This window comes from Apteryx rowi, unplaced genomic scaffold (assembly GCF_003343035.1).
Source record: "Apteryx rowi isolate R43461 unplaced genomic scaffold, aptRow1 scaffold_189, whole genome shotgun sequence".
Classification (NCBI taxonomy): Eukaryota; Metazoa; Chordata; class Aves; order Apterygiformes; family Apterygidae; genus Apteryx; species Apteryx rowi.
In genome coordinates this window covers 1,473,586-1,497,043 of record NW_020448185.1, presented here as the reverse complement: position 1 = coordinate 1,497,043, position 23,458 = coordinate 1,473,586, and the positions used below count along the sequence as shown (strand labels likewise).

The 23,458-nt window shown below is 39.0% G+C and overlaps 1 protein-coding gene across 1 annotated transcript in view; it reads left to right on the top strand.

The window, feature by feature from the left end:
* Positions 1-22,465, top strand: part of KLF12 (Kruppel like factor 12) — a 152,050-nt gene extending 129,585 nt beyond the window's left edge. Inside the window, exons 8-9 of the mRNA XM_026061967.1 lie at positions 873-1,030; positions 17,730-22,465. Coding sequence (XP_025917752.1) covers positions 873-1,030; positions 17,730-17,911 — 340 coding nt within the window. The 3' untranslated portion in view covers positions 17,912-22,465. The remainder of the gene's footprint in view (positions 1-872; positions 1,031-17,729) is intronic.
* Positions 22,466-23,458: the final 993 nt, after the last annotated feature.

Here is a 23,458-nt window from a genome sequence, read left to right as displayed (position 1 = left end):
AAATGGATCCTGGCATACCAATTTGATAACATTTTATGACATGACAAGTTTATCTAACCAAGGCAAATGTATTGTTGTAGTAAACTTATTTAAAGCATTTGACATGGTATGCACTGTATTTGGACCTCGAACAATACAGCTTCAGCATTACAGTTTTAATTGGTTAAAATTGGGATAACTGGTAGGTCCTAGGACATTTCTATATGGAGTATCTTCAGAGAACATATGCATTTCCATAGGGATTGTTCCCTAGCTCTGTGCTATTAAACTTTCTTATTAATCAGTGGCCTGGAAGGAAATAAAATTAAATAGTTTTCAGGTGATAGAGAGATTCAGATTGTTAAATAAGGAAGTGGAAAGATCACTGATGCAGGGTGATCTGGATATCTTAGTAATCTGTATGCAAGCAAATGCCGTGTTTGGTCAAATAGGGGCATCCACAGTCCAGATCTGGGTACTGGAAACATCTTTTAGTAAAAGGTTTCAAGTTTAAACTTATCAAAGAGAAATTATGGAGTCATGTACAAAGTTCTTCAGAAAAAAACAAGAGTTAGTGCACTTGAAGTTGGACACATGTAAAATAGAAATAAAGCTCAGATAAAGTGAGGCTGGTTCATTTTCAGAGCGGTATTCCAAGGATCATGGTGATTTCTCTGACAATAAACACTTTTAAATCAAAACCTGAATTATTTTATACTGCAAAATATACTATATTCAAATAGGAACTATTTCATCTGTGGTGTAGAAAAAGAAATATTTAAACAATCGCTAAGGTCCCTTCTGGCATAGTGATCTATTAGAACTGATTTGGGGGGAGGGCAAGATATATATCATGCTCTTGCTTCACTTTTTGCTCCTGTTCTGTTTTACAGTTCAATTTCACCATTCAGTATTGAGAGCACAAGACGTCAGAGAAGGTCTGAGTCTCCAGACTCCAGGAAGCGGCGCATCCATCGGTGTGACTTTGAGGGATGCAACAAAGTATACACGAAAAGTTCTCACCTGAAGGCTCACCGAAGGACACACACAGGTAAGACTGCTGGCACTGTTCTAGGGTTAAAACAAGTAGGTTCCTTTATGCCTAATTTAGGACATACTGAACTTGTCATCCATCTTACACAAAATGTCAAAGTTCTGTATATAACTGATGGAGATGTCTGTGGGTGCATCTGCATCAGCATTTTCAAGCAGATCAAGAGCATGCTTTTGAACTGAATTTCTCTGTCATCCCCACTTCCTATGCTTTGCTTCACAGCACAAGAGCAGTCTCAGAGAACACAAACTGGTCTCCTTTCAAATGAAACTAAACAAGAAGGTGCCCTCTGGGGACATATCTAATGTGCTTCAACCACCAGTGGGTGGTCAGTGCATGGGACTGACCAGTGCTAGTCCAAAGAAAACCCCAAGAACAGCATATAGGGTGGGCATGGTTCTTCGGCACCAACTATTTCACTCTACAGATCTACTCCTATTGAGCTATTACTTGCTGTTATAGACATGGCCTTTGAATGGTAGGTGCTACTAAATGCCTTCAGTTCAATTCAAGTCTAAACTTAGGCATGCAGGATTTCTTTCTGGAGGCCTTCAGAGCCACATACTGCAAAGGGAACTCAATCAGTTTATGAGGACGAAGTACACTAGATCCCTGTAATGGAGGTGCAAGAGAGGTACCTACATTAGATGAGCTGGATCCCATTTAATGATGCTTCATACTTAACACTTACTTGATATTTGGTGTTCTCAATAACTTTATGGGCTGTCACTAGTCCATATGACAGGCATATGAGAGTAGCAGAAGCAGTGATGTGCAAATGTTGTATTTTATTGTGGATAAACTCAGGAACAGCTATTTGAAGTCATCAAGAACAAAAAAGGGGATAAATTGATGGCTAAAAAGGCAGTAGACTGAGCACTGTGTTTCAGTGCTGTTCCTTGCTCTGCTATTAAAATTAAATTTATTGATCTTTCCGCTTTTGTTGTACTTCAGCCTTTTGTAACTCCTTGGAGAAGAGATGATGTTTGTCCAGCATATAGCACAATGTTATTGTTTGTTGAGAAACTGCTGGTGCTTTCTGTGGTGTGACATACTTTGAAGAGTATGAGATATTATTTAAAAAATAAAATGATGGCCTATCTATTGCAAATGAGGCCATGTCTCCATCACACTTTCCAATATGTCTTTTGGTTGTTAGGACTTTTGTTGAGAGGAATACTGAACAAGGCTCCATCCTAATACCCCATACTAAACCAATTTCTGTAAGGTAAGAGTCCCTTCCTTAAACAGCCGAAATGTTCTGGTGATCTAGGAATTTAGTTAGGTTTTCCTCCAGGTCAGTTATTCTGGTTTCTTCACATCTTCGCAGTACTGTTTGTGCCTTCTTCTCTCTCTTAATTTATCATCTTGTCTTAAAGCCTTTTCCATTTTCCTTCCTTTTTTCCCTCTTCAACCTCATCTTTAGTCCCTACCCCTCCTATCTATTTTATATACCCTTACCTTCCCCCTGTTCTCCGCCATTCTTGTTTGCCTTCCTCTTTTATCCCAGTCTAACCCTTTTTCTTCTTCTTGTCCTACTTTCTAAATTGTTTCCTTATTCATTGCCTATATCACTCTTTGAGCATTTTATGGGTGTAGCAGATTAGAAGGCAGAGAGTCAAGCAGAGGTGTGAAACCAGTAGACTTCTGGAGTTGGACATGGCTTATACCACAGGGAAGTTAAGCTATTATAGCCTGTAAAACTGGTGACCAGCCCAAGAGGATAAGAAAACACAGTGGAAGAAACTGGATTACAAACTGTATGTGGAAAAACGTCAGAAATGTCACAGCCATGTTAGCATAGAAATATAAAACACTATTATCTGCCATGAGATTTTAAGTTTAATCTTACCAGACACTGAGAATCACAGTTGTCATTGACTTTAATCAGTGACTTGTTGGGAGTCTCTAATTCACTAGTGATCTCCTGGCAGGCTAACTCTTGTGTGCAATGCATCCAGATCAGCATTAGATAGTCTGCACCTCTGAAGCTCCAGCTGTGCACTTAGGGTGCTCAAAACTAGGCACCAAGCGCTTAAAGTGGTGTCAGTAGTTGCAGCTTGTACAGCTGGAGCTCTTCAGCAGTGTTAAGGGAGTTTCTGTACCCCTGGTAATTGTACAGTTCATTTCCCCTAGCTTTGGTTCTCTGACAGTGAGGTGTCTAGGCTAAGCTATCTGTCTGGGATCTCTCCTAGTTCGGCAAGAGGGACTGCACCTCTGGGGCATGTTATTCCATCTCCAGATTGACGAGGTGAATGAACTGGCATGTGAAGATGCTTCTCTTCCACTGCTGAATAAAGAGGAAGCCCAGATACCTACTTCTTAGCTGGGTGAAATGAATCCCCACTCTAAAAGCCTGCTGCCTAAAATATTTTGTAGTAATGTTGAATGTTGGTTTATTCCTTCAGGGGAAAAAGAAAACCTAACAGGAAAAATAGCACCAAATTAAAAACCTTCATAAAATGCTCATATGTTAACTGCTTTATATTGTCGTGGCTTCATGCCTGCTGCAATATAAGAAATTAAAAGTAGTCTTGAGAGAAGGTGAATGCTGAATTTAGCCAGGGGATCCAATGAGAAAGTCAGTACTGTGCTGTTAAAATGAAATGTGTTTTACAGAACACTTTTCAGGTCTTGGTAAATCATGTAGCACTGACCATAAATACACTCTATGTATTAATCTCATTTTACATTTTTTTTTATCTTAACCTTTACTTTTGCTTTGGGCAAAACAAGTTAATTATTCACGTATGACCCATAGTAATTAGTGTGCAGTTTTGGATAAGTATAAATGAATTATGACAGCTATGCACGCAAGGGTGAGCAAGTTTGAATAGGAAACTTTCTGAGAAAAGATCACAGAAACTCAGCATTGCATAATCTGGATTTTTTTTAAGCAGGCTGATCTTGCTAACAATTGTTTAGCTAAGCAGGATGTGTCTGAAAACTAGGGKTTTTTTTTCCATTTAATATATAAGCATAGCAAATAAAACAATCATTTTGATACAGGAAAAAAATAATAAGGCACTTTGACAGGACAAACAACGTTGTTGATTGGAAAGTATACTTCTTTTGAACTTAATTAAAAATGGAAATAAAATTTTACAGATGGTAGCAGTAGCATTTAACTCTCTTTGGGTGACCCCTATTTTTTTTTAAGTATGCCATCAGCCAGCTCCCAAATACTGCTCACTGGTGTCTTTAAAACTTAGTGTAAAGGTTTAGACATCGTCCACTGGGGGGCGTGCTTGAACTGCATATCGTTTCTGTAACTAGAAAAATAGTAAATGAAACCTCTAATAGAGCCTTCCATAAATCACAAGCACTTGCTATTGAATTTCTCTTTCTAGTATCATGTTTTTGTAGTTGTTTTGCCAAATTGTCAAATATAAATATCAGGAGGTATCGGGTGCAATGGAGAGCCTTCAGGGCTCACAGTCAATCTTGCAGCTCAGGTTTATCAGCTCTTTCCACAAGGAGAAACTGTGAGAAATTGGCTCGCCTGAGTAGTATTGAGTTAGTTTCGGCTTCAGGAGACATCAAGAAAATTACTAATGTGTGACTTTTCAAATGAGCAGTCTTTAAAAGTCAGAAAACAAAGAATCCTGAGTTTTATTCCTACTCTGTGTATGGCTGCATTGCACCCTACATGCGTACATACGTATACTGTCCCGGGGAGGGTAATAGTTGAGAATTTTAATTCCTGTTCACTGAGAAGTGTGCACCCATGGGTCCCCGGTGTGACTGACGTTCTTCACTTTGCTTCTTTTTTATGCATTTTTAAGACTGATAGGGAAACAAACATAGCATTATTGTGTGATACGTAGTTGTCATTTCACATCCTTCAGGTGGTATTAAAGTTGCCAGTGAAGCTTTCACTAGGGCAACCAAGCATTTCAAACTAAGTAATTTTGGTTCTTTCCAATGGTGTTTTTTTTTCCATCAAAATTTCATTCGAAAACTATTTAAATTTATTTTAATGAATTGCTGTTTCCTTTCCTACTATCCTTTGTGCAGATCTACAGACTTTACACAGACAGATGATGAAAATCTCATATATCTTATGTAAATTGAAGAGGCAAATCATGCCTTCTGTTGAGAGGCTGACATGGGTTATAAAAACTAGACTTTAATAACTGATCTGTGAAGGTGGTGAATCTGAAAATATTTGGTCTATAAAACTGTAAAACTGGTAGTAAATGTCAAGCATTTTATTATTTGGCAAAAAACAGATATTTTCACACCATGTATTTGAGGGAGTGCGTCTTGACCTCCCTAGTTGGCTGGACATTTCAGAAATGTCAATGAAAAGCTGCAAAGCAATCAAAAATATTTTCCAATTTACCTGCAAAATTTTACTTTACTCATCATTATTTTTTCAGTCAGCTGGGAAGTTAATGAATGATGAACAGGACAAAGCTGTACAGTTAGGCCATTAATCTGATCAAATGCAAGGCAGTAAAGTCACAGATATAATACATTTCATATGTATATTAATATAGCCTCAATCACTATAATACTTGTGGATGAAGGGGGTGTATGGAAAGATTGAGGGGACAGGAGAGCCTGTTTTAGGGAGAGAGGAAAGGGAAAAGAAAACAAATACCCATGACCCTTTGGGCTAGTTGCCATAACAGTGCAAAGGAGGCATTAGAACATGTAAATGCCTTTCGCACAGATGACAGTGATCACATGAAAAACACACATTTCATTCACAGTAATTTCAGTTCTCTTTTTACCAAAAGAATTGAATGACGAAAAATATGAATAGCAAAAGATTTGGTTCTTTGCAAGTTCTGGCTGCCTACAGAGATAGTGCAAGGAACCCCTCTGTGCACTGCTGACTTTGGGGAATGTCCCAGCATATGCATTTGGTGCACTGGTGGGTTCTTCCACCCAGTACTGGACAGACTGTCCCACTGGTCTACGAAGTGGCTAAAAGCTACTTTCATTTTTGATCCAGAGGCTGCTCAAACTAGAAATTCTAGTGCACAATATTCTATTTTAATCTGAATCACAGGTCTATTTGTACCAAGGCTAACCTTTGCGTGTCACGTCCCAGTTTTCATAGGCATCACCTATCTCCTTTTAAATAGGGAGAGCATGTAAATTTGAGGTGTGTTATGTAAATTGAAGACGCATATTATACTGTTTGTGTTAGGGGGCCTGATAAAGAACAGAGACTTAAAGCACGTATACAGGATATTACATGTGGAAGAAATTTAAACTCTTCCCTTTTTTCTAAGTATGCAGAATTCACTATGTGGTGTGAATGCGTCACAGTCAAAGTGGTGCCTAGCATGGGGAGTATGACCTGAGAAATCCAACCCACTAACTACATAGTCATTAAAAGGGAAATTTGATTTGTGTTGGATTTCACATCTGAAGTTGCTCACAGCTAAATCCATTTCTAGCTTATCGTGGCTACCCTTTTACCATATGGAAAAGCCCAAGGAGTTTAAAACATTGTGTGAATCATCCTGAAGAAGTTAATAAAGAAATAAGATGCTTACTTTAAGATTATGTGGACCATAGCTTTAGAACGTCGGACCAGAAGAGATTGCTCTCTCTCGGGTCCATCGGATTTTCTTTAAAGCTAATGCGCTACAAGTAATCACCGTCTTGTATCTCTGTGCAACCCATCATAGTCATAGTTACTAATTTCTAGAGGAACAGGGCACAATTGCTTCCTGGTGTCAACAGCAGCAAAAGTCTGGGATGTTCTGCTAGGCTTGTAGTGGGAATTGATTTATTCTGTGAGTCTAGGATGTCACATAGCCACAACTGTGGTTTGGCTCCTGCCGCCAAGGGGTGAAGGAAGGCAAAGACTGTATCTAGAAGACCTACCATGAGGCTCAGAAACAGGGCTGTGACTGCTGCTTTGCCTTGACGAGCCCCAAACAGCACTAAGTCCAAATCACTCTTCTCGGTGCTGATGCCATAGAAGTTGTGGCAGCTTATTTAGGCACTTACAGAGACAGGCTGAATATAGCCTCCAGGCCAAACAGATTTCATAGCATTTGTGGCTTTGTTCTTGATCAACGCCTGTATCATTCCTAAGATATGAGAGCAAATACCTTTGCAGCAGATGTAATGAAGCCTATTTGTCAGTGTCAGGGGGTCTTCACCAGCGCTACATGGAGGCACTGAACATCTCAGAAATGCGGTTTCGTACCTGAGAAAATGACAGTATTTCCTCTCAGAGAAGTTCCTTTTTAGCTGGGTTGAGACACCACCCTAAAAGAGAGAGGGCTCATGAGTACATGGGTGTTTTATTTAGTCTGTGCTTTTTCAAACATTGCATTCCTCTCACTCACTGTTGCTCCATATATTATTTTAAATGAAAGGGCCCCTGTCATTAGTCTTTGTTCACATTTTCCTTTCAGCAATTTCAGAGCAGACTGAAGAAGTACGAGGCACCAAAAAAGTTATTTTTGCTCTGTAGGTTTTAAAACTCCATTCATTACCTGTTGTTTTCTTAAAGTCCGTTTAATGCCTTTTACTAGCTATATGTTCCAGAGAGATATTTACTAGTTTGTAATCCCGTCTTTAGACAAATATTAGGAGGAAACAACATATTCTAAATAATCCTCTTGGCTTTAACTTGAACTCTGTAGATTTTTTGCCTACTTTAAATTTAACACCTCTTTGTCACCCGTCCTCCAGACTCTCTCTTCAAAAGCCTAGCTTTTCTTCTCATGTCCTATATGCCCCATAGAGCCTTATCCCAGAGCTCTTCTTCCTGCACATAAATCTGTCAAATGCAAAAAGCTGTAACAGCAGGTTCACATGCTGTTCCAGAACCTGGGAATTTAAATAAACAAAGCCACTTTAAAAATTAATTTGCTTTAAGTAAAATAGGAGGTTCTATTTGTATTGGGTGATGCTTTTATTTTTTAAGAAATACTTACTTTCAGTGTTTAAAATTTACTGCCAGTTGCAATAAACAGCAGAGCTTTCCAATGTGGAAACCAGTATATTTCATGGAAGTCTTCATTTGCAGCTTTTCTGGTCTTTCTTCATGTTACTTCAAATTAGAAGATAGACAAATTATTTAGTAAACAGGGCTCCTAAAGCCTCGGCCCATTCCCTTTGACGTTACTGGGTTCAGCATCTCAGGGACAGAACTTGCAGTGTATTTAAAATAGGATATCTGCTGGTAGACTATGTGGCAGGCTATAAAGGCAGACTCGCCAATGCCACCACATCCTAGTAAGGTGATCTGCAAAAATGTTAAGCTCTGCTAGCTGCCTGGCTGTAGTGAGATGTTTTTCTGAGTCCAGTTACTCATGGGCAGGTGTCCATACCACAAGAAGCTTGTACATCCAGTTCTCATCCAATAGCCACTATGTGGAAAGTTAAACGATTTCATTTCTGGCGCATTTTGCGAGCTCTGAATTCACCTTATACCCAGGGAATCACTTCTCCGCATTGTAGGTCTGATGCCGTGCCGATATGGAAGAGTGCCCACATGGTTATTCCAAGACACTTTGATGGGAAAGCAAGTCAAATTGTGTCTGTGATTGCTTTCAGTCTCTAGGTTATGAAAAATATTTGCAACAGTGCCCCTTGACTTTGTAAATATGGGGTGCATATGTGTTTTGTCTGTGTGTGGCACGAGGGAATAATGATGATTTCATTATGCAGAATAAAGTCTTCTCTAAGTAAATCATTTAGTACTTAATACTCTACCTCCAAAGAACTGCAGTTCATCTAAGGTCTCAGGCATGATTGCAGTCTACCGTTTGTAGCCCTGCAGTGGCATGAAGGCGAGTAAGACCTCTCTGCTCCCATTCCCTTCAAAATGCTTTCCCAGATGTTGCACTGAGACCTGAAGGAGAAGGAAGCATTACAGGCTTTCCAAGGACATTAATTCTTGCAGCCAACTGAGGTGCAGAGAGAATGGGATATCAACTTGCTCCTTAAATGTCCAATACTGATGATACCACCTGCCTTTCCTGAAGTGCTTCTGGAATTGCTCATGCCTATACTATCCTTGTCAGGGCAGACTGCCCATCAGGAACAGAGTGTGCTGAGAGTAGAACATGCTGAAAACTGCAAATAAGTTTCACAAAAGCCTTTCTTTTAATGATTTATTCATGGGGGGTTTTTTTCCTGTTTTCTTTTTTCAATGACTAATACAAGGAAAAAGAGGCAAAAGCTGAAAGCTAGTGGTTTTGGACTTCATTTTTTATAGGTAAGTAGGTAAAAAAATTGGGGAAATTTTACAAGACATCTTCTCATTTCCTGACAAAGGAAAAAATCAGATGACTTACACAACTGGTGGATGTTTTCTGCCCTTCAATATTTTCTCCATAGGATAATTTTGTAGTATCTTGGTCACATTAATGATCTTTTCTAAGTGTCTTCCTCATCATACGTATTTTTGTCAGTTAATAGTTTTCTTTACTATCTCATATATTTATTCTGCACTTCAGGATGGTAACAATTGGCATCAGTTCAGTATTCTGTTTAGTGGCCTTCACAACTCATTTACTTGAATACTAAGTTTGCTGAGGGAGGTGGTTTCTGGGTACTGCACACCAGGGTCCTGGCCCCTGCCTAAGCCTGAGTTCTCGCACGGCTCAAACAACAAATAATCAGTTGTGTTAAACTGAGTGAGATGAAGCTCATCCCCTGGAGCCTCTTTGTTGTTTTCTTTGTTTATTTGGGGCGGTCATTTGGGGTTTTTTTAGAAATAGTGGAAGATTAAACTTTTATACTGAGAAACATACATTGTTCTTGCTGAACATGGAGCAATTCCTAGAGCATTCAGGAATAGTGACAGTAGCAGAATTGAAGGCACAGTTATTGCAAATGGGAAGAAATACCTCACTTGATTGGCATCTTCCTTGCAGTTATGGATCACAGTAGAGGAAAGGTGTTTTATTCAGGAGAAGCCAGACCAGCAGCACCCAAGATAAGGAGAGTTAGTGTGCAGGCCTATTGCCACCTGCATGTAGTTGGCTGCTGATACATGTGCAGATCTGTTGCATTGCCTTTCCCAGAATCTTTTGAGAGTGAAGGTTGCCATAAAAGGAATAATCTCTCTCTTCCCCATGGGACTGGAGCTTTGATAGTCCCATAAATTTGCTGTGCAGAAGGAAGTTTCCATGCCCTCTTTCACTACATATGTGTGTGTATATATTAGATATTAGATATGTACACATATACATACATATATATATATGCATGTACACACATAAATATGTGCAYGTGTGTGTGTATGTATATGTATATATATGTGTATGTGTGTATATCTATAAAGTATGTACATAGATATAGATACAAGGACCATGCGGTGCAGCAAAAAAGATCAGGAAGGCCAATAATACACTATTTGTCATCTACTGTCAACATTTTCTTGTGGGAACACACTTTGGGGTTTGGTCTGGCTCCTGGATTCAGGTGCACAGGAAAAGGCCTTTTGCATTTCCAGAAATTTTATTTTTATTGTTATTGTGGGAATTAACGTTTATCATTCACATCAGCAATGACAAAGCCTTATCCCAGAATGTTAATTTGTTCATGTCTTATGTAGTACTAGGTATGGCACATCAAGGAACAAAGTTGCTATGTAGAAGCCTCTAAAAAGTGAAAATGTGCAAGTGAAGTTTCTTGTATTTCCTCTGTGTTTCTTTTCTGTGTGACAGACAGGGCTGAGACTAATGTGATGAATTTGCCGCCTTAAATTATGGAGAACTGAATTCTTGTGAGTCTGGTCACAAAGTTTTTTTTTACTGGGAGTTGTATTAAAACATTGTTACACTGAGGCTATTACATGCATAGAGGGTAGTGTGCAACAATATACAAAAGCCAGAAGTAAGAGAAGAAAATAGATAAGGGTCCTAAACTAGCGCTGGTCATGCAGAAAAGGTGACAGAAGAGCTAGGATGACAAACAAGACCCAAACTTAGCAGCACAGTGCAATGAAATGTTAGTTATGTGTTACAATACGGAAAAATGACTTGGACCTGAATTATCAGAAGCAGAGCATGTACATAGTAGGTTTGTATAGTATGATGACGTTCTGTCTGTTCTTTTAGAGTGGAGGTTGTCACTAAATTTTTGAATTCAGGAAATTTTTTTGTTCCCAGTTTTCACATGAAGAAACCATGTCCCTGTGCTTTGCCTAAATCAAAGTGAGAACAGGGAATAAAAAACCTGAATTTCAAGACGTGTCAATCAGCACAGTACGTTCCTGTTCTGCTCATAGAAATTATTTTCCCAGACTTGCTCAACTGATACAAAACTTTAACCTCTTCCCAGAAAGATCTTTTATTTGCATATTTTAAAAGCACTGAAACATAAAAGTCAAAATCATTATATTCACCAAAGAGATACAGTGAATCAGTAACAGAAACAGAGATCCAAATCACCTTTTTGAAAAATTTGCTAGACATCTGAACATTTGATTTGGACTTCTAATTAAAATGCTGCAATAATATTTCAATCTTCTAAAGGGATATGACTGAGATTAGTGTTTTCATTTCAGAAAGTAAGATGCCTCTAATATTTGAGTCATAATGTAGCTGTTCACTTTCTCTGCAGTTTTGAGAAGGTCGCTTATGTTCGCTGGGTTGGTTTCCCTACCTTGCAGAATAGACATGATGATGTTTGTTATGCAGTGCTATTATGAAAGCAGACTATTATAAAGTATTAATATTTTTTTAAATAGTTTTATAAAGCACTTTGAAGATGGAAAGTGCTTTATAAGTGCTTTTATGTTTTTTCATTACAAAATTATACTAATAAAAAAATCACACAAAACATAACAGTTGTCATTTCCCTTTCCCCTGTGTCTAAAAGCTAAGCTGCCTTCTTCCTCTGGGAGTGCCTTCATTATAACATGATGTTTTTGCTGTAAAAAGATTCTTTTGCTGTCCAAAACAGGGTATTTTTAGTAGAAATGCAGAATCTAATTATTCATCTTTTGGGGTTGTCAATTTATGATTTACACTCCCAGAGTCATATCATTATGGGAGCAGTGTGGCTGCCCTATATGTTTCAGAATGATTCTGGTGTTTATGTGGGAACTGAAACCAGCTGACGTAAATACTACACGTTACATATTTTGCATAATATCCTGTAGCAGAAACTTCCAAACCAGTGGAATAACTCTGAGGTGTTCCTAACCCTGCAGAGCCATAGACCTGTTGGCTTTGACTAGAATGTTTAACATCACCAAACATAGGCAGAGGCATGTTTGTCGGATTATTTGTTTTCTTCCACTTGTTAAGGGATAAATCCTTAGGACCACACTCTGTTCTTATGTGGGAAATAGTCCTCTGAGAGTAATGGTAGTAGAAACTGAGTAAGGAGGTATAAAGATGTGGCTGTAGATAGCAAGGTTGGGCAGGTACCATCTGTTAAACTCTACAAGCTTTACTCAAGCCAGTTGTATTTCATGAACAGGATGAGGGACAACTTCTCTCCTTTGCTCCCACCCTCCCAATTCAGAAACACTACAGATAATAATAACAATAAAGCAAGATTCATTTCCAAGTGCTTTTCTTTAAGCTCTTTTTTTTCCATATCAAATGCAGAGTTTATCATTTGTCTCTTTCACAGAAAAATGAAAGCTTAAATGCAGAAAAATCTGATTAGATGGTGAAGCCTGTACCCTGAACATTGCCATATGTGTATTTTCTAGTTGACTCTTACTTGGATTAAAAATGTTATCAGTGTTTCAAAATGATGAATACCATTTCAAAAAGGAGCTCCAGAGAAGTGATGAAATAATTGTGAATCAAGGTGAGAGTTACATATAGAAAAATTGGATAGATGGGAATCTATGAAGAGGACACAGATAAGAAGGGACATGACACTCATGTAATAACAGAGAGAGACGAGTTTATGCCAGAGAAAGAAATGTGTTTAAAACTTGATGACTAGGATATTTTCTGTCCTGGAAGTAGTCTGAGTTACCTTACCTCATTGCTACTCGATGACATAGTTGTTAAGAGCTTGATAAACTGATGAATAAATGAAACTTGAATAATACACAAATGAAAGGAAGTACGGTGGGTACGTAGGGTATCTACAATTACAGTAAATAAAATTTCTCGCCTAGGCAACATAAGCCAGCTCTGTTTCCTTTAGTTCCAGATAAATTTCCCTGCTGGCAGAATACTCCATACCAATTTATATAGGGCTTTTGTTGCACCTTTCTTTGAAGTATCTGTCATCAAATACTGTGATATCAGCAGCAAAATAAAATTGCAGAGGAATGTACTGCATGTGAAATCTTGCTTAGTATAGAACTGACCCTGGCCCCTTCATCTCTTACATGGCACATTCTCTTGCTGATACCAACATACAAGATTATTTTAAAATATTTGAATGTCACTGGGTTGTAAAGTAAAAGCTAGTGAGATTTATTTCCATAGGTGAATGATCTTCTAGAAATTAGATTACATGAATATGGGAAAATATATGTTGGGTTGTATGGAGGGTGGAAAATTTTTAGAGAATTGACTGAATAATGATCATTATTCAGCATTGTTAATTCATTATTTGCTTGATTTTAGGGAGATTCAATGAGTAACCATTGTAACTATGCTCTTAAGTGCTTAAGTGAGAGGAGTCATGGTAGGGTAGGAAAAATAATATGGTAAAAGTAATTAAACTAATCTGGATTGTGGCATCTGGACTGGAAAAGGCAATGTTTTGGAGGGCTGTTAAAAAAAGATGTTTTGTTAATAGAAGATTAAAAAATGACTAGTTCCATTTGAGGCATTGAGTCATACCTATAAAACTTTGTAATTAACTTTCCCAAACAATAGAAAATACTTGTTTTCTATAGAGAACTGTCTAGAATAATATTTTTCATGCTCCAGGGTCCCACTTGATCTGTGTAAATTACTGTCATGGAATATTGTTTGCTGTCCATGTATTGCAAATCAGAACTGTGAAATAAGATCAGAATGCAATTTTTCTGTGACTTAGGATCTTTTTTGTCAGGTTTTGGGACAAAACAATAGTGCTTCCAAAGACAGGCCAGAGAGCAGAGCAACGGCTTCAGTGAAAATCTTCACAGCTTTAGGCCTTTTTTTTTTTTTTTTTTAAACTGGTGACTTCTGTAAGTCTATAAAAACTTAAAGATTCAGAAGATTAACTAGCAGTAAGGGGTTTTTATCTTTTTCCATATTTGTCCTCTTCCTGTGTTAATTACTGCAGGTTCTTCCTCTGTCTTTGCAGAACTTTCTTCTTTTTTCATTGTTTTATCCCCTGTTTTGTCTTCTCCTTCATTCTCCTGTTTCCACTACTGTGGGCAAGACTCACAGTACCTGCTTTGGCTGCTTAGAGCTAAGTGAGAGTTTGAGTATCTCAGTGGGTGGCAGTAACTGTAAAGCCCATGTGCTAGCAGCTGCCTGGCCATCCAAGGAGCCTAAATACAAGAGGTGCCTATACTCTGCACCCAAGAGTTTTTTAGGCACGAGAGGTCAAGTGCTCACATAAAGGCAGAAGTGTCTGCATCCAAATTGTTGAGTGTTTGACTTCACTTCCACTCCGCTGCCATCCAGACCTGAAATTGCAATATATTGATACTGCACCTGTGTTATGGAGGGCTCTAGTCCGCTCAAGAGCCTGCGAGTGCACATAGCACTGCTTACCTTTCTGAGTCCTGCATGGCCAGAAGCACCAAGCCGAAGTAAGTAGTGGGCCGCATTTTTCCTGTTAACTAACTGTTTTTGTCCACTTCCTCACTCAAGCGCTTTCTTCCTCTCCCTGCTGAAGTCTTACTTCTCTCTGTTGATTGTACAGGGAATTTCAGTTGTAAGTTAATCAGCCAACGTGGGTGTTCAAAATCTGATACCAGGTGCCCATCCTTTATCAATTCTGTTCTGCTGGTCCTTTCTTGATCCTTGGAACTCCTGGATCTTCCATTTTTTACTGTGGTTCTTGTAGAATCAGTGGCCAGTCTTCCTGTTTGGTATGTTACCGAACAAAAAGTTAACAGTTAATACAGTATTGCCTACCTGGTTTTTCCATCCACAGATAATGTAGGTGTTTAGTAGAAATTCTTTCCCTAAAATTTAGGTTTATGTAAAGTGTTGTTATTAATCTTAATGAAAATTTGTATCTTTCAGAGTTTTCTTCACAGTGTTTTTTTTAAGGTACATATTACTTAATGTCTTCAGCATAATGCTTCTTTGTCTGTTTTTTTCCTTCTTATACTATATGCATATATTTGAAAATAATGAAAGGTGGTCTTAGGCTGAGCTTGTAAGTGAGATTTTCCTTCAGTGGTGTAAATAGCTTGAGAGGAATGTGGTTAGTCCTGTCTCTGTCACATAGCTCTGTAGGGGCTGGGTAAACAGGACTCTCTCTTTGGGGAGAGCGGCTGGTAGCAACACCTGGAAAGCTCCAGCCGAGTGACCCAGGAGCGCGTCCTTCCATCAGCTTTCTTTCATTCCTTACCTGAAGCGATACTATTTTAAGGGAAGAAGGAACTATTTCTGGTACTTCTCTTTCGTGTTCCATCCCTTCCCGCCTCAGGGTCTCCATTTGCCTTTTACCAAGGGAAGGAAAATTTGGGACTTTCTGTAACAAAGAGGCTGTTTGCAGGGAAAGGATCTTAGGGTACGGAGAGACTTAGAGTTGCAGATGCTTTTAAATAGGGATCCARAACTTAGGCAACATCTCCTTACTTTGTTCTGGAAGTCTCTGTGATCAAAGAAACCAGTCAGGACAGCATCCAGGGTCTGAATGAAAAGAGAGTTTAAAAGTGTGTTGAGGGTGGAAGTGACAAACGCTCCACTTAGAAACTGTTCGTGTGCTGTAACGAGATCATTAGTATAGACCTGCCAAGTCAGATGGGGAAACTGTTATATTTTTACAGTGCTCCACGCCCACTGCTGGTGGCAAGGGTATGAAGACAATTCTGTGGCAAATCTGAGAACGTTTTGTAGCACTTTGTCACTGGCAAGAGCACATAACCAGCCATCTGCCATGAAGCTCCTGCCCGTCCAGCTCCGTCAGCTGCAGGATTCCAGGAGCCCGGCGCTGTGGGCATCCAGGGGACAATAAATACTAATCAGCATTTTGCGTTCTTCTGAGGATTGTAAAATTAGCTAGACCAAGTTCCTGTCAGTATGTTGCTCCAGCTATGCGCTGTGGTCTTTACAAATCCAGCCTGTCACCTCTGAGCTGAAATTGCTGGATGCTCTTTCCAGCAACTGCTTCCCACCCCCATCTGACATCAAAACTGCAGCACAGCCCAGATGGTGCGCAGAAGGTATCACCCCAATGAGCTCAAATGTTGCTGACAACCCTACTGACGGCTGTTGTGTGTACAGCATCTGATTTCCTTATGGAGACACCCATTGCCATTTCAGCTGCATTTTTTAGGCTGTTTGAACTTTGTGATAATACTCTTAGTTGGGAATTTTCTTTTGCAATTAAAGGCTCTCAGCAAAGCATTTATTGACTTTCGAAGAGACTCTTGGAGGGAGGTGCTCCTACGACAAAGCAAGTGTAGCATCATTGGTTTATGTGAAATAGTATCTTGTAAGCTGGTCATGATTCATAAACCTGAACAAGATAATAAATAACTGAGGAATGATTGTGCCTGATGAAGGAAACAGTTGTTGCAGAGATGCTCTCTTGTCCTGGTTGTGATTAGCTGGTTTAGGAAGGGGAGCTAAAAGTTCATTCTTGACACATCAGAGAAGGGTACATAAGGACCTCACACAGTTTCCATTCCTCAGTTTTGATGCAGGCTCGACTGTGGCATCTAGGTAACTGCAAGAGCAGTTAACATGTAAACATTAAGGGCAGAAATGACAAACAAGCCCAGCCTTCAAAAAGCTGCAAAAATGAGGCTTTATAACAATTTATTCTATAAAAGCACAAAATAAGGACTTGCCACATTCATCTTCTCCTGTGACATTACATGACACAGAACCTGTGGAATGCATCGTGCTTAACTTTAAATAAAAAATGGAGGGTGGGATTTTCCAAGAAGTATATGTTTAGCCCAAGTCTGATTTCACTGAAGTAAATTGGTATTTTACCAACAGCTTTGTGCAAGTTGCATGGCTAAGGACATTTCAAAATTCTACACCATTCCCGGTAACATCTTACATGCAAAACTAATTTTACCAAAAGTGAGTAAGTGCTATAAAAAAAGAGGACACTTTGTGGATTGAATTTTTATGTTTACTTGGGAAATTGCAGTTCATTTTTACCAGCTCACTAAGAAATTTCCTGCAGTGTTGTTTATAAAAATAATTAGAAGTCATTATGAACTTCATATAAATAACAAGAAGTCTTTGGCATCCTGTGATAAATGGCTGAAGTACGGGGCAAGTTGGTCATTTTGGGAGAAAGTGTAGCCTGATGAAATGAGGCTAGCAAAATTGTACAGTAATACTGAGAATGATTACACAGCCCTTTGTCCTTATGCTAATCCTCACAGCACCCCTGCAAGGTAGGATCTATACTGCTGCCTTAATCCTGTGATTTTCTTAGTCATGTGAATGCCACAGGAATGATAAATCTAAAGGCCCTTTTCGTTATATTCAGCAGATTCAGTACATAGTAATTGTGCAAATTGGCCTAAAGAACCCCCTAGGCAGTGGGTGTCTCTGGGAAGTGTGCAGAGGGGGTTGCGGGGATTACGAGCAGCAAGCAGAAAGTCACCACCTGTTTTTTTTTTCTTCCCCCCCCTTCTTTCTTTTGTCTCTCCCAGGAGAAAAACCATACAAATGTACCTGGGAAGGCTGCACCTGGAAGTTTGCTCGCTCAGACGAACTGACGAGGCACTACCGCAAACACACAGGAGTGAAGCCATTCAAGTGTGCAGACTGTGACCGCAGCTTTTCCCGCTCAGATCACTTAGCGCTCCACCGCCGCAGGCACATGCTGGTTTGAGAAATGCTCCCCGTTCCAGCCGAGCTTAAGAGCTGGGTCTCTTAACTACCCTGAGTGAATTCAGCAGGGCTGAATCCCCTCCTACAGTGTTAACACACAGGGCATTCCGTGATGTCCCTAACAAAAAATAATAATAAAAAGAAAGAAGCAGGAAAAGAAGTGCCACTCTTCTCCTTGCCCTCCGAAGTTAACCCCGTCTGCCCCTCAGCATGGCTACCCCCGAAAGTGTCATCACAGTCACCTAGGAAATAGCAGCCGAAATGCTACAAGAATGGGCATTATTTTACATGCTGTGTCTTTTGAAAAAATGTTTATAGCTCGTATGTTTTCTCAGCTGTCGGACATTTTGTTCCTGCAAATTACTGCTGATTGGAGGATTAGATACCGCAAACCGATGATGATGACGATGATGATGATGATGAGAGCAAAACCGCTAGAGCTTTATTATCCCATCCTTACCCCTTTTTTTTGAATACCACCTCGCAGGTGTCGGCGTCATACCCGAGCTGTGCTACAAGCAAGCTGCATGCGAGCGGAGAAGAAGATTCTTCTGCTGGAGAGGTCCCACTATCTGAGGTGAAGGGTTGCTTGAGCAGACTTTTGCAATAACGATGGTGGCATTTTACTATTTTACCACAGTTTGTCATTATGCCCTGAAAGACACCAACCATTTAACCTTCTTCTTTTATCTTTTTTTTTCCCTTTCTTTTCTTTCGTTTTGTTGTTGAAGCCTGTAAAATAAACAAGGGGCAGCAGCATTTCTGCTGAAAGTACAATATTAAGTATCTGTATTTTACCATGGACTTATTTGGAACCATTTCCTGATTTGTGTAGGCAGAGTCCATCTAAAAACTACTACCCTTTCTCAAAGTGCGGTCTCCTTTCATATAGGCATCCTCCTCCCCAAGACCAGTATTTGAACACAAGAAAATAGTCAAACAGATCTTATACTCACTGGTACCAAAGTTAATGGTGTAGCTATCCATGAAATGGAATTGAATGTACCAACAAAACAGGGAAGAAACGGCTGCATCTCTTGCAGAGAAAAAGCAATAATGAGTAAAATGGCTTCAAGACAATAATTTACTCCACACCAACAGAAAGGGGGATATGCAGAAACAGCATGTAAGAACACCTAAGTTAATCCTTCTGATGGTTTTCCTGACCTGCTAGGTACCACAATTAAGTACTTTACTTTCCTTCAACGTAATGCTTACATGTGTCTGGAAGGCAAGCGGGATAAAGGAGTGAGCTGATTGTTGAGGAGTGAGTGGATGAACAGTAAGTAGGAGGGAGAATTGGTTCAGAAATGGTGCTCTGCAAGACATTAGGTTTGTCCCTGGGAGTTAGGGAATAACAAGATTTTGCCAGCTCTAGTATGATATAAATGGCCCTTTATATGGGTCTCAGTGGCTGCCTCTGCTGGGATTTTCAATCCAAGCCTTTTCATATTAAATAAAAGGAAATTCTTGATCATTCCCATACAGCCATGTAATTCTGAATCAATTTCTATTAATTAAATTATGTAGGAAAGGGAGAAACTCTTAGTCATCAGTTGTTCTTGAAAACAGAATAGTGTTTTTCTGTTTTCTTTCCTCACAAGGCTCTGCCTGTTCAGCTAAATGTGACAAAGAGGAGGCTTAGCAAGATTTTTTATGTGTTGAGATTTTTATAGCTTAGAGATAAAAGATATATACATAAAGGTCTTTTGCAATGCATTTAATTATGAATACTTGGTTCCAGGAATTGCACAGATTAAACTTGTGGTGCCACTCATTCATTTTTAAATGTTTGACCAGTCTGAATTAACTTCTGATTCCTGAAATACTGATAGTAATGTTGGGGGGATTCTGAAATCAAGATAATCTTTAAAAAAAACCCAGCACGCAGTACCCTTGCAAACACTAAAAGCAATTACAGTTAATTGAGGATTCATATGACTGGGATAATACTTTATAATAGCATTTGCAGACCCAGAGTTTGATTGTCCTTTGATACATTCTTGATGTCCCCTGGTAGCGGATAATTTATCAGCTCTCTAAAAGAACTTCAGCAGTGTTAAAACACAGGCTCTCCTCTGTAGAAATCCAAGACAAATTGCTTGCAGCCATTGTGGAAGCATGCCTCTATCATTCCCCATTGACCAGGTTGGTAATCTACATCCACAAAAATCAGCAACATTTTAGTATCCTGGTTAGAGTCAGGAATGTAAGCAGTGGCACTCAGAGTCAGTGTGAAGTTTGAACAGGCTGAAACAAATCAGGGCTTCTGTATAGCCGGAACGAGCAACAGAACTGAGTTTTTACCAACACCATTACTTCGGTCATTTGAAAAACTGATTGTCAGTATTGTGCGTGAGATTGTTCATGGATTACATTTGAGGTCTATCTTTTATGTACTTCAGTGTTGTCCCTTTGAATGGATTGGTCATTCTGAATGTCCAAGGAAAGAAGCCAGGAACAAGTCAATTTATAAAATTTTTTTTCCTGCCCAATAGTATTTTACCCACAAATTACCTGAATAGCAGTAATTGAATGGAAGAACCTGGGGCATACAGAATTCCTTTCAGAAGCTATGATTTTTTTCCCATGAAAAATGAAGTTTATTTGACCAGAAACTATTAAGGCCGTTCTGTTAGCTTTCGAAAGGAGCAATGAGAGAAATAATCTCTGAGGTTATTCACAAAGGCTGAATATTACCAGGAGAGACCAGTATCTTCTTTAGGCTTCCCCTGTAGTCAATGGAGAGAGGGAAATGCCTCTGAGAGCAATTCAGAGTCCTTAAATTTCATGATTCTGCTCTGAATTGCCCCTAGGCAATCTCTCTGTGCTAACTATACAGACTGACTATACAGTCTGAGGAGGCTCTTCTCCCCATGTAGAAGTCCGTCTCTGTGAATCCTGTGTCTCTCAACTGTTACTTTATACACGCGAAACACCACAACAGAAAGAGGGTCTGATTTTATTCAAGGACCCCCAAAGTGATAAAGGGATAAAGCCACACTCACGTCAAGGGACCTAGGCCTGCTCAGAGCATGTGAGTGGGAGCAGAATGAAGCCAAGAGATAAAGCAGTATATACTAAATGTTCTTATTTAACAGGCAGGAAATGTATGCTAAGCATTTCAAGCACAAACGAGCTCTTCATGTAGGAGCTTTTCATGTTGCCGTTACCTCTAGACAGCTTTCACAACCAGCAATAGTCTGCCATTGGGTTCAAGCTCTCACTGAGATTTGTGGGAAGTTTCCCATTCATATCAGAGCCCACGGGCTTTGGCCCCAAATGTTCTGTGGGGTGATTTGTTGTCTTTTCCCTTCAGAGATATTTTAGGAGAAGTTATTTTGTGGAAGGGAGGTGTTCCGATGCGGAGCTGAAGTCCCCCAAATTCTCAGGGTGTTCTTCCATCGATGGCTGCGGTTCAGACCTGCCAATTTTTTGTGCTTGTGCAAAGGCTAAGGGGGATTGCTCCATGCTAGTCTTCTACTGCCGCAGCTTTCTGACATTTCATAACCCTATGGAAAGCTTACATCAGACGTAGCACGCAGAAATACCTGATCTCATCTCGGCGCAGCACCCTTGATCTATCTCGTACGAGCAGTTGAGAAATACAAGTGTACACTGTCCCATTCTTTCAGAAAGAGAGATTTGTGCTTTTAAGTCTGAATAAATGATGGGTAAAATCCACTGTGCCCATAAAAGCTTGCATGTGAAACTATGCCACAAAGTGTCAGATTTCAAATGTTTTTAAAAGGATGCTCCCATATTTGTGAGGAAATCTCATTAGCCAGCATTGTATTAAAACATAATGAGGAAGCAGCTTTGATACAGAATTTTTTAAATTTTAAATTGTCTTTATTTTTTGAGCACCTGTTTTATTCAGCACTGTAAAATTGGCTCATTGCAACAGCAGTTTATACTGGGGATGAAGATGCAGTATTCCTTATTCTCTATCATGCTTACACAATTAAAATGAAATAGAGTTAGACTGACCTGTATATATGAGTATTTGCTGCAATAATGTATAACAAAATTAAAAGTGTTAAAAATTACATCAGTGATGTTGACATTTGGGGTAAACTCATAGTGCAGAGCACGGACAGATAGCTGGACAACCTTTCTCCCCTTTGAATATTGGGAATAACAATGATCATAACTCTTGTTTTCCATTAGCCACATTGAAAATGTACTCTAGTTGCCATTTACAAATTTATCTTCTGATAATAAATGCTGTTTAATGGAAAAAATCTCTTTCTCCTTTATTGAAGGTGGGTGCCTCAAAATCGGAGTAAGTTTTACCATTAACGTCCTGATTATTTTTTAATTTGAACTTCAGTTTGGAAAGGTCAGTGTAAGAAACTGCATCTTCCACAGCAGACAGATATAAAGATCATGCAGCAAATCTTCCTTACTCCTACATCCTCATCCATCCACCCTTGAATATAAATCCCAACACTTCCACATGCCTCATCCCATGTGCTGTTATAGACAAGCAATTTACCTTGATTTGGAAAAAAAAAAAAAAAAAAAGAAGATGAAGAATTGGAAATAAATACTGTAAAAGAAATAACACCTTATTAAGAAACCAGCTTGTATTATTGTATTATGCATTTGCCTGTGATTTTTAACTGAAGATGTGCATAAAGAATTTTAAAGATTGTTATATTTTCACAGTTTCATAACAGAATAGCCGTTATTGGGTAATGTATGCTTATTAAGTCGTGCCCATTGGTACCTGAGACATGTTTAAATTCTGATCAAGTTCAGTAGCAAATAAGTTTTAAGCAAAAATGTAACTATAAGGATACTGCATCTTTAAAGATCAAAATACAACAAAAGTATTTTACTATACTTGTAACAGTTTAAATATTCTGTAATATATGTGATAGTGGAAAAGTATTTTCAAACTCACAGTTTTACATGGGGTGTAAATAGATGAAGTACATTTAAGAAAAATCTTTTAGTTTTCATCATGAAAAATGGTTAGATAATGCCTTGTAAAACTTAAACACAAACAAAACATAAGAACTAAATTATTCTGTTTTGTCAGAGCGTGTTTTCTCTGCAAAATGGAGTGGCTGCTTCTTTGCTTTTTTGCAGATGGTGTGCGATATAGTGAAGTCATACCAAGTCCTTCAATGTTGAATAAGTCAAAACTCACAATGTCTTTGAACAAAGAAAAAAAACACCAAATCAAAATGATGAAAAACATATGAAAAGTGGATTTTTCTGTTCGGCCTTCTGGCAATTCACAGTGAACTGCAGATACAGTAACAGCAAACTCTCATTTGATTTTATTTTTTCTTAAATTTCCCCAACTAAAATACATCTTGAATGAAGGTTGCAGAGCTAAAATAGGCAGCTGCTCTTTGCTGATTCCAGGGGAGTTTAGCTTTTTAGGTACAGTTGCATGTCAGCAAAATCAACTGTGGCAGGACAGTTGTGATGTTTAAAATGCACGTACACTTGCAGCAAGGTAACCTAAAATCTATTTTAAAAGATGAAACAGAAACTGAAAGTGCCTGTTACTAGAACTGATGGGATGTTCCTA